This window comes from Hypanus sabinus, chromosome 5 (genome assembly GCF_030144855.1).
Source record: "Hypanus sabinus isolate sHypSab1 chromosome 5, sHypSab1.hap1, whole genome shotgun sequence".
NCBI lineage: Eukaryota > Metazoa > Chordata > Chondrichthyes > Myliobatiformes > Dasyatidae > Hypanus > Hypanus sabinus.
The window spans coordinates 108,047,342-108,058,803 of record NC_082710.1 but is presented as its reverse complement, the minus strand read 5'-3'; the positions used below and the strand labels follow the sequence as shown (position 1 = coordinate 108,058,803).

Genomic DNA, 11,462 nt, shown 5'->3' with positions numbered 1-11,462 from the left:
TAGCTGACGTTTGTGCCCAGTAGCGAGCTCTCTGCTGCATTGTACCGCATCGTGAGCGACTTTCCCCGTCTCACGCTGACAATGACCACAATCAAAACCATTTACTTCGTTGTTGATGGCAGACCCGAGCAAGCGGAATTTCCCAGCGACTGCCCGGCCCAGGATGTGAAAGGTAGGAGAGGTTTGGCTTGGATACAACTTGATGAATTTGGTTCTTGGGTGATGTGGGACTGAAATCTCCGTTCGCTAAAGCCCGGGAGGAATTAGCCGATAAAATAGAGCTTATTAAACTGTGGAAAAGTTAAGACGCCAAGACGAGAAACAGTGCACGAGGAATAATTCAGTGAACATCAAATTGTTCCCGGCAACATTATTTTAAAGACATTTTAAACACTTTCGATGTTTATAAAAAAAAGTAAGATTATTAATTCTCTTGGCATAAGAAAGCTGTCGAAAATCCAGGTTAGGAGAAGCAACACGAACCATATACAATTCGGTGAAGTTCACTTTAGGTCCCGGGAGCAGACCGTTCGCTTTTCTTGGGGAAAAGAGTTTTACATTTTGTTGACATGGTGCACACACTATCATGCTTTATACGCACAGTTTCGGGACAACGGAGGCACCAACAATATCCGGCACGTAACGATATTGTGAACCCTCCAGATTGTTTGTTGAAGAAAGACATAACCGATAGACTAGACAGAAACTGCAAAACGCAATGAAAGAGTGAAATCATCTCATTGACCTACTATCTCGGTAGTTGGTCACTACAATGATAAATAAACAGGCTGTTGATGAACAATAAACACAAGAGATTCTGTAGGTGCTGGAAATCTAAAGCAACACACACAAAATGCTGGAGGAACTTGGCAGGTCAGGCAGTATCTATGGAAATGAATAAACAGTCACCTGTTGTCTTCCAGCTTGTCTTCATGCCTTCACCCCCCCCCACCTTATTCTGGTGTCTTCCCCTTGCCTTTCTTGGCCAGAAATGTCAACAGTTTATTCATTTCTGTAGATGCTGCCTGACCTGCTGAGTTCCTCCAGCATTTTGTGAATGATGCTGTTGGTCAACAATGATTAATTTCTAACCAAGGAAAATGTTAAATTATTGAGTGAAGGGGGAACCAGGGTTCAGAAATGATCATTTTCTTCTTGCATTCCAAACTTAACTACATACAAATTAATTCCTTAGTACTCTCCCTTAGTTCACTCTTTCCAGCCCTCGCTCCCTCCGAGCCACCTCTCTTGTTACCTAAGCTCATCACACTTCCCCACTTAGTTTCATTTGCCTATCACACATGCTTAACTGCCTGCATTTCTCTACCTTGGCTCACTTGTCTTGACCACTCAATCACCTCGTTCCATCAGCCTATCATCTGATTCCCCCTGTCCTCTGCCAGCCTAACATTCCTTCTCTCTTACATTCCACCTGGCCTCATCTGCCTATTTTTTTCTTATGTTTTCACCAATAAAATTTCTTTCGTTTATCTTAGTGCTCTTCCCTCTCCTTCCCTTCCCTTGGTGTCCCTAAAGGAGGAGCATGTAGTATTCTCAGGTACAAAGAGGATTTCTGGGAACGGTGGGCCTCTCAAGGGCCCACCGTTGTAAGATGGTAATAATGGTATTTTAATTTGAAACCATAAATGATATGTTTTATGTAGTCTTGAGTGTTGTGTATAGGTTTTTGTTGTGATATTGTAGTTATTGAATAAATTTTGTTTATATAAAATAAAAGTTTGAAGAGCTGGAGTTGTTTCTGAATCTGGTGGTTTGGGATTTCAGGCTTTTGTACATCTGGTTTGATGTTGGCAGTGAAAAGAAACTGCGACCTGGATGGTGGGAATCTTTGATGATAGATGTTGCCTTCTCGAGGTAGATAGTTCCTTCTCTCGATGGTGGGGACAGATGTGCTCATGATGCATTGGGCAAAGTTCACCATTCTCTGCAGCTTCTTGTGATCCCGTGCATCAAAATTGCTTTATCAAACCACGATGCAACCAGTCAGGATACTTTCAACAGTACGTCTGCAGAAATTTGTGAAGAGTGTTCAGTGATGAGCCGAATACCCTTACTCTCCTAAGGAAGTAAAAGTGGTGACGCTCTTTCCTTGTGATTGCATCCATGTGCTTGGCACAGGACAGCTCATGCAATATGTCAGTGCTCAGGAATTTAAAGCTGCTGAGTCTCTCCACCACCCCTTGCCCAATGTAAGCTGGTGCATGTTTTCACTTCTTCCCCTTCCCAAAGTCAACAATCAACTATTTAGTTTTGCTGATGTTGAGTGAGATGTTGTTGTTGAACTTTGAATTTGAAAAAAAAATAGGATTGGTTAATTGGATAGTTACATTTAGCAGTTCAACTCAAGCATTACTTTCTGTGCATTCCTTAGCTAATAGGAAGTTGTAATTTTATGATGAATCACATCAGGACATTGGAATACGAGCATGCTATTTAGCCTGTTTTGCCTTTCAATGAGATCCGTTCTCAGCAACAGAATCTTGCTTTTTTCTTTGTTCTTTCATGGTTTGTCTTTCAAAAGAGGCAACACAGTTGTGTAGTGGTTCGCACAAAGCATTACAGTACAGGCGACTTGGGTTCAACTCCCGCCACCGCCCGCAAGGAGTTTGTTCGTTCTCCCCATGACTGTGTGGGTTTCCTCTGGGTGCTCTGGCTTCCTCCCACAGTCCAAAGATGTACTAGTTGGTAGGCTAATTAGTCATTGTAAATTGTCCCGTGATTAGGCTAGGATTAAATCAGTGGCTTGCTGGGCAGCATGGCTCAAATGGTGGAAAGGGCTTATTCCGTGCTGTATCTCAATAAATAAACACATAAATATCATCCTCAGTTATAAAATTAGTGACTTATCTTATATCAGTTGTCATTTTCATGAGAGTTGAGAATCCATACAATTGTGTATGGAGAGAACTTTTCTCCAGGTTCATTCCAATCCTTTGTGTGCATTTATAGTATTTCAGGTGTGGTCAGACTAGGACTTTTCATACCTATTGTAAAACTACACCCATGTATTCCAAGCCTTTAAAAATAAAACAGCTTTCAATCATTTTTATTACATTCTTTTTCAGTCCATGACACTTCAATTATTCTTGCATATGACCTCCTAGAATCTATAGACCTTCACTATTGAGGAGATTTGATATGTCACCAAAGACTCTCACAAATTTTTATGGATGTGCCATGGTGAGCATTCTAACTGGTTGCATCACCGTCTGGTATGGGGAGGCACTGCAAAGGGTTGGACTAAGCTGCAGAAATTTGTGAGCTCAGTCAGCTCCATCATGGGCACTAACCTCCCCAGCATCCAGGACATCTTCAAGGAACGAAGCCTATCATTAAGGACCTCCATCACTCAGGGCATACCCTCTTCTCATTGCTACCATCAGGGAGGAGGTACGGGAGCCTGAATTTGCACACTCAACGATTCAGTAATAGATTCTTCCCCTCTGCCATCAAATTTCTGAATGGACATTGAATCCACAAACACTTCCTCACTACTTTTTTATTTATGTTTTTGCACTACTTTAATTTAACTTTTAAAATATATATTATCTTCTCACTGCAACAGTTTTTCTTATTATGCATTGCAATTTACTGTGCTACAAAACAGAAAATTTCATGATGCGTCAATGATATTAAACCAGATTCAGAATCAGAATCAGATTCCTTATTACTTCCATATGTCATGAAATTGTTGTTTTATGACAGGGATACAGTGTAACACGTAAAAATATTGCTGCAACTTACAACAAAAATAAAATAATAAAAATTATACAAAAGAGCTCTTCATTATTTAGAAAATACTGTTTTTAGGTCTGAAGTGGATTACTTTATTCTTGCCTCTATTGAAATCCATTTGACACAGTTTTACCCATTTGCTCAATTGTTGGCCCAATGTTTCACTTCATAATAGTGATTAGATGCAACCCCTGCACAGGTCCATAATAGACACCTATATTGCCTATTTATGTGTCCAACCAATATTTAGTGCTGCTCAGTCAGTTTCATGAAGTGAAAGCTCTTGCACTATATTCTAACATTATTCTCCAGGTCTGAGGAAGAGTTGCAACCCATTTTGATGACTGGTGTTTCTCCAAGTGAAGATGCTGCTTGTCTGGCTGAGTTCTTCCAGCATTTTAGTTTTTGTTTCAAATCCCACTATCTTCACTTGTTTTGCATCTTATTTCTGATTTGTAGTGATTTATAAAATTCCTATCCCTACTTCAATTTTGGCATGCAAGTCCATGGCCTCCTCTTTTGCCACAATAGGCCACTCTCAGGGTGGAGGAGCAACATCTGTATTCCATCTCGGAAGCATCCAACCTGATGGCATGACCATTGATTTCTCCAACCTCTGTTCGGGCAGCAGTTAGGGCAGTTGAGTGCTCCATTTTGCAGTATGTGGGAAGTCAGGGCGAGCACAATTGTCCTTGATGACAACACCTGCAAAAGGTGCATCCAGCTGCAGCTCCTGACAAACCGTGTTAGGGAACTGGAGCTGGAGCTGGATGAACTTCAGATCATTCGGGAGATAGAGGCAGAAATAAACAGGAGTTACAGGGAAATAGTTACCCCTAAGAGTCAGGAGACAGGTAGCTGTGTGACTGCCAGGAGAGGGAAGGGGAATGGACAGAATGAGCAGAGCATCCCTGTGGCCATTCCCATCAACAATAAGTATACCGTTTTGGATACTGTTGGTGGGGATGACCTACCAGGGACAAGTTGCAGTGGTTGCATTTCTGGCACTGAGACTGGACCCTCGGCTCAGAAGGGAAGAAGGGAAAATATTACAGCGGTGCTCTGGCAGGATAGATTAGAGGGCTCTTCTAGGGAGACTATTTGGGTGGAATTGAGGAATGGGGAAGGTGTAGTAACAATTATAGGGGTGTATTATAGACCACCTAATGGGGAGTGAGAATTGGAGGAGCAAATTTGCAAGGAGATAGCAGATATTTGTAGTAAGCACAGGGTTGTGATTGTGGGAGATTTTAATTTTCCACACATAGACTGGGAAGCTCATTCTGTAAAAGGGCTGGATGGTTTGGAGTTTGTAAAATGTGTGCAGGATAGTTTTTTTGCAGCAATACATAGAGGTACCAACTAGAGAAGGGGCTGTGTTGGATCTTCTGTTAGGGAATGAAATAGGTCTGGTGATAGAGGTATGTGTTGGGGAGCACTTCGGGTCGAGTGATCACAATGCCATTAGTTTCAATATAATTATGGAGAAGGATAGGACTGGACCCAGGGTTGAGATTTTTGATTGGAGAAAGACTAATGTTGAGGAGATGCGAAAGGATTTAGAAGGAGTGGATTGGGACAATTTGTTTTATGGGAAGGATGTAATAGAGAAATGGAAATGAAGGTGAAATTTTGAGGGTACAGAATCTTTATGTTCCTGTTAGGTTGAAAGGAAAGGTTAAAAGTTTGAAAGGCCATGGTTTTCAAAGGATATTGGAAACTTGGTTCGGTAAAAGAGGCATATCTGCAATAAATATAGGCAGCATGGAGTAAATGAGGTGCTCGAAGAATATAAAGAATGTAAAAAGAATCTTAAGAAAGAAATTAGAAAAGCTAAAAGAAGATATGAGGTTGCATTGGCAAGTAAGGTGAAAATAAATCCAAAGGGTTTCTACAGTTATATTAATAACAAAAGGATAGTGAGGGATAAAATTGGTCCCTTAGTGAATCAGAGTAGACAGCTATGTGTGGAGCCAAGAGAGATGGGGGAGATTTTGAACAATTTCTTTTCTTCGGTATTCACTAAGAAGAAGGATATTGAATTGCGTAAGGTAAGGGAAACAAGTAGGGAAGTTATGGAAACTATGACAATTAAAGAGGAGGAAGTACTGGTGCTTTTAAGGAATGTAAAACTGGATAAATCTCCGGGTCCTGACAGGATATTCCCTAGGACCTTGAGGGAAGTTAGTGTAGAAATAGCAGGGGCTCTGACAGAAATATTTCAAATGTCATTAGAAACGGGGATGGTGCTGGAGGATTGGCATACTGCTTATGTGGTTCCATTGTTTAAAAAGGGTTCTAAGAGTAAACATAGCAATTACAGGCCTGTCAGTTTGACATCAGTGGTGGGTAAATTAATGGAAAGTATTCTTAGAGATGGTATACATAATTATCTGGATAGACAGGGTCTGATAAGGAACAGTCAACATGGATTTGTGTGTGGAAGGTCATGTTTGACAAATCTTATTGAATTTTTTGAAGAGGTTACTAGGAAAGCTGATGAGGGTAAAGCAGTGGATGTTGTGTATATAGACTTCAGTAAGGCCTTTGTCAAGGTTCTGCAAGGAAGGTTAGTTAGGAAGGTTCAATCGTTAGGTATTAATATTGAAGTCGGAAAATAGATTCAACAGTGGCTGGATGGGAGATGCCAGAGAGCAGTGGTGGATAACTGTTTGTCCGGTTGGAGGCCGGTGACTAGTGGTGTGCCTCAGGGATCTGTACGGGGTCCAATGTTGTTTGTCATATACATTAATGATCTGGATGATGGGGTGGTAAATTGGATTAGTAAGTATGCAGATAATATGAAGATAGGTGGTGTTGTGGATAATTAAGTAGGTTTTCAAAGCTTGCAGAGAGATTTAGGCCAGTTAGAAGAGTGGGCTGAATGATGGCAGATGGAGTTTAATGCTGATAAGTGTGAGATGCTACATTTTGGTAGGAATAATCCAAATAGGACATGCATGGTAAATGGTAGGGCATTGAAGAATGCAGTAGAACAGAGTGATCTAGGAATAATGGTGCATAGTTTCCTGAAGGTGGAATCTCATGTGGATAGGGTGATGAAGAAAGCTTTTGGTATGTTGGTTTTTATAAATCAGAGCATTGAGTATAGGAGTTGGGATGTAATGTTAAAATTGTACAAGGCATTGGTAAGGCCGAATTTGGAGTATTGTGTATATTTCTGGTCACTGAATGAGAGGAAAGATGTCAACAAAATAGAGAGAGTACAGAGAAGATTTACTCGAATGTTACCTGGGTTTCAGCACCTAAGTTAAAGAGAAAGGTTGAGCAAGTTAGGTCTTTATTCTTTGGAGTGTAGAAGGTTGAGGGGGGGGGGGTCTTGATAGAGGTATTTAAAATTATGAGGGGGATAGATAGAGTTGACGTGGATAGACTTTTTCCATTGAGAGTAGGCTAGATTCAAACAAGAAGACATGAGTTGAGAGTTAAGGGGCAAAAGTTTAGGGGTAACACGAGTGGGAATTTCTTTACTCAGAGAGTGGTAGCTGTGTGGAATGAGCTTCCAGTAGAAGTGGTAGAGGCAGGTTCGATATTGTCATTTAAAGTAAAATTGGATAGGTATATGGACAGGAAAGGAATGGAGGGTTATGGGCTGAGTGCAGGTCAGTGGGACTAGGTGAGAGTAAGCGTTCAGCACGGACTAGAAGGGCTGAGATGGCCTGTTTCTGTGCTGTAATTGTTATACGGTTATCTTGTAATTTTCTTTTTTTCCTCCTCCCTCTTCCCTCTTCTATTCTCCACTTTGTCCTGTTAACTCTTCTTCTCACCTGCCTAACACCCACCAGCCACTGCCCCTCATGTGCCCCTCCTTCTTACTTTTCTCCCATGGTCCTCTCCTCTCCTACAAATTTCCTTCTTCTCCAGCCCTTTAACTTTCTCACACACCTGGCTTTATCTATCACCTATTAGCTATCCTCCCTCCCCACCCCCACATTTTTATTCTGTCTTCTTTCCTCTTCCTTTTCAGTCCTGAAGAAGGGCCTTAGCCTGAAACATGGACTGTTTATTCATTTCCATAAATGCTGCCTGACTTTGCTGGGTTCTTCCAGCATTTTGCGTGTGATGCTTTGGATTTCCAGCATCTGCAGAATCTCTTGTGTTTATGGGTAGAAATATTTCTGGCAATCTTATGAAGTGTGAACAATTAAATTACCAGTTAAGGGAACAACAGGACAAGTTTTCCAAGAATAAGGATATAGAAACACGGAATGAACAAAAATCAGCTGAAGGGCCAAAGGTAAGCACGATCACTAAGCAGTGTGATGCAGGAAGTATTCTGCAAAGATTGGCCAAAATTAGATTATCTTGATAAGCCATGGACAAAAATTTGATCATGATCACATGGGTCAGACTTGGTGAAGTCTCAATCTCGGGAACATGAGGGTCCATGAGGAATTCCAATCGGATGAGGTTTAGTTTAAAAAAAACAAAGGAACTGATAGCAAGATTCAGTAAAATTTTAAAAAAACTGATAACATGCAAAAAAAAAGTGACAGGACTAGTGTTTGAAGTAGATGGGGAAGAAGGTAAAGTGCCCATAAAGTTTTACAATATTATGAATAATTGTGGAGTTATACAAATCAGAATCATCCCAGATTTGAATCCTGAACCATGATGAATTAACTGACCGAGTTCAGGATGGCATCAAGGGCACTGATTTACCACAGATCACTGTCACTGGCCACAGAAGAAGTGAATTAATTACTGTTTCATCTCCTGATTATCATTCAGAAGATGCTAATGCTTGAGGATTGAACACTTTGTAATTTTCTGCTCACCAGATTGACTTAAACTCCTACACTTTCCTTCATGTATATTGTTTTGTGGATCTGTACTTCAGTATTCAGGAGAAATAATGAAGCAACTCAATTGTAGAGACATGTAACATATTAAAAAAAATCAGTGACAGAACACTATGGTCCTTTGTCATTCTTAATGACCTGGTAATTATTTTGTCAGTTTGAAAGGCAGACATTGTGCAACATCTTGTCAGCAAAAGATTTAAGTCATGGTTTAGAAAAATCATAAGAATTACCTGTCTAATTCTAATGTGAAAAGAATGAATATGTTCTGGATTTTAAAAATAAATCAGTCAATCTCTTGTGACACTGAACATAAGGTGGAGAATGTGGTCACACATTTGTCTAATTTTACTGACATGGTTAATTCTCTCTAGCTTGACTTTTACTGATTCCCCTTCTCTGTTGCTTCTCTATCCTTTTTTCCTTTATGCTTCGCACTTTGTCTTTTTGGAGGGAGAGGAGCTTTGAGTAGTTAGTTTCAGGAGTAGAGATTGTGATGCTCAATGCTTCAGGAACAGGTTCTTCACCTCTGCCATCAGATTTCTGAATGGACGATGAGCCCATGAACATTACTTCAGCATTTTCCCTCATTTTCTGCATTTCTTATTTAATTTAATTATAATATAGAGTGGTGGGAAGGAGATGTGTCTCTACCAAATGAGGCGTGAGACACTCCTCCCCTCTGCTAGCCTGTAAGTCACACTTGGGCAAGGTGTAGCATCTGCTTAACCCCTGATCAGGGTCACATGAAATCACAGGAGCAGGAGTTGGATGGTCGTATGAGCAGCTGGTGCATATCACAAGTCCTAGTTATATGACTTCTGCCAGGCAGACAATCTCTGAAGAATATTGTTAATGGTTGGGGTCACCTGTCTCGCAAAGACTCTGCCCAGAAGGAGGCAATGGCAAACCACTTCTGTAGAAGTTTGCCAAGAACAATTATGGTTATTGAAATACCATGATTACCCACATCATATGACATGACACATAATGAATGAATAATATATACTTTTATACATTTTATCATAATGTATTTTGGAATACTCCCATTCATTGTAACTTTAATGAGGAGAATTCCATTGTGAACTAGTTCCATAAAATCATATGCAGTTACATTTATGTACTTTGATAATAAATTTGCTTTGAACTTTGAAAAACAAACAAGTTACCAACACAGAGGAATACTTGCTCTGTAATTTTTTAAGTGGAGGATATTGTGTAAGAGTTCAGCTTTTCCAAATCTATTCAGAAGAATTTGTAAGGGGAAAAACTTCAAAAAAAAATTCATTGGCAATTGGAATGGTATTGGTTTATTATTGTCATATGTACTGAGATACAGTGTAAAGCTTGTCTTGTGTACTGTTCATACAGATCAAATCATTACACAATGCATTGAAATAGAACAAGGCAAGATGATAAAAGAATGCAAACTAAAGTGGAACAGCTGCAGAGAAGGTGCAGGTAAAATAAGGGGCAAGATCATGATTTTAAGATTAAAAGTCAATTTTATCATACCAGGGAAACATATGGTAATCTCATATGAGTGGGGTAGAACCTGTTCTTAAGTCTGGTGCTACATGCTTTCAGGCTTTTGTATCTTCTTCCCAATGGGAGAGGGGAGAAGAGAGAATGTCTAGGGTGGACGGGGTCTTTGATTAAGCTGGCTGCTTTACTGAGGCAGCGAGAAGTATAGACAGAGTCCATCGAGGCTGGTTTATATGACATGCTGAACTTTAACCACAACTCTGCATTTTCTTGTGGTCATGTGCAGAGCAGTTGCCATGTCAAACTTTTATGCATATAGATGCTTTCTATGGTGCATTGTAAAACATTGGTTAGGATTGACAGGGACATTCCAAATTTCTTTACCCTCCTTTGGTAGTGACCATACAGTAGGAGTAGAATTAGACCATTTGGCCCATCAAGTCTGCTCCGCCATTCCATCATGGCTGATTTATTATCCTACTCAACCCATTCTCCTGCCTTCTACCCATAGCCTTTGACACCCTAACTAATCAAAAACCTCTCGAACTCCACTTTAAATATACCCACTAACTTGACCTCCACATCTGTGGCAATGAATTCCACAGATTCAAAACTCTCTGGCTAAAGTAATTCCTCTTCATCTCTATTCTAAATAGATGTCCCTCTATTCTGAGGGCCTCTGGTCCTAGACTCCCCTACTATAGGAAACATCCTCTCTACATCAATTCTATCCAGGATGTAGTGGTGGAGTTGCTGAACTTTCGTAGCTGTGGTTGGGCTGGGACACACTATTGGTGATGTGCCTCTCCCTCTGTAGTTATTAACAAGAATTATATTATCCTGTTGAATAAATCCAGTTGACAAATCCAGAATTAAATCAGAAATTCCAACACTTCGGCCATCATCTGCACAGGCAGACTTGTTCTCTTTCTTAGAATGCACTAAGATGGTGCCCAGGACATTTCCTATTTTGTTGAAGTGGAAAGCCAGGTGACCCAGATTGCAAATTACCTGTATTCCACAGATTAGTGAATTCGATATCATTGGAGTATTGATGACTGCCTTACAATTATAGTGTTGGCGGTTGGCTTAGTGGATAAGGCATCGACCTAGTGATCTTCTTCATTTTTTTAAAATTAGTTTTTCAAAACATTTTACAAATTAAAAACCCCAAATCCCAATGAGGAACATTAAAACAGTGCAAAATTAAGCATACAATAACAATATACTACAAATGAAGAGAATTTAGCAAAAAAAAAGCACCTGAATTAAAGACAAGTAAGCTTAGTGTCCTCCCCAAGCCCCACAACACAAGAAAAAACAACAGCAACTCCAGACCAACCACAACACAATATAGAGAATATAAGTCAGGACAGCCAAACTCCCAGACTGTGAATA

The 11,462-nt window shown here is 40.2% G+C and overlaps 1 protein-coding gene across 1 annotated transcript in view; it reads left to right on the top strand.

The window, feature by feature from the left end:
• si:dkey-219c10.4 (high affinity cGMP-specific 3',5'-cyclic phosphodiesterase 9A) overlaps positions 1-11,462 on the top strand; it is a 129,266-nt gene continuing 117,804 nt past the window's right edge. Inside the window, exon 1 of the mRNA XM_059970312.1 lies at positions 1-172. Within this exon, the coding sequence (XP_059826295.1) occupies positions 82-172 (91 nt within the window). The 5' untranslated portion in view covers positions 1-81. The remainder of the gene's footprint in view (positions 173-11,462) is intronic.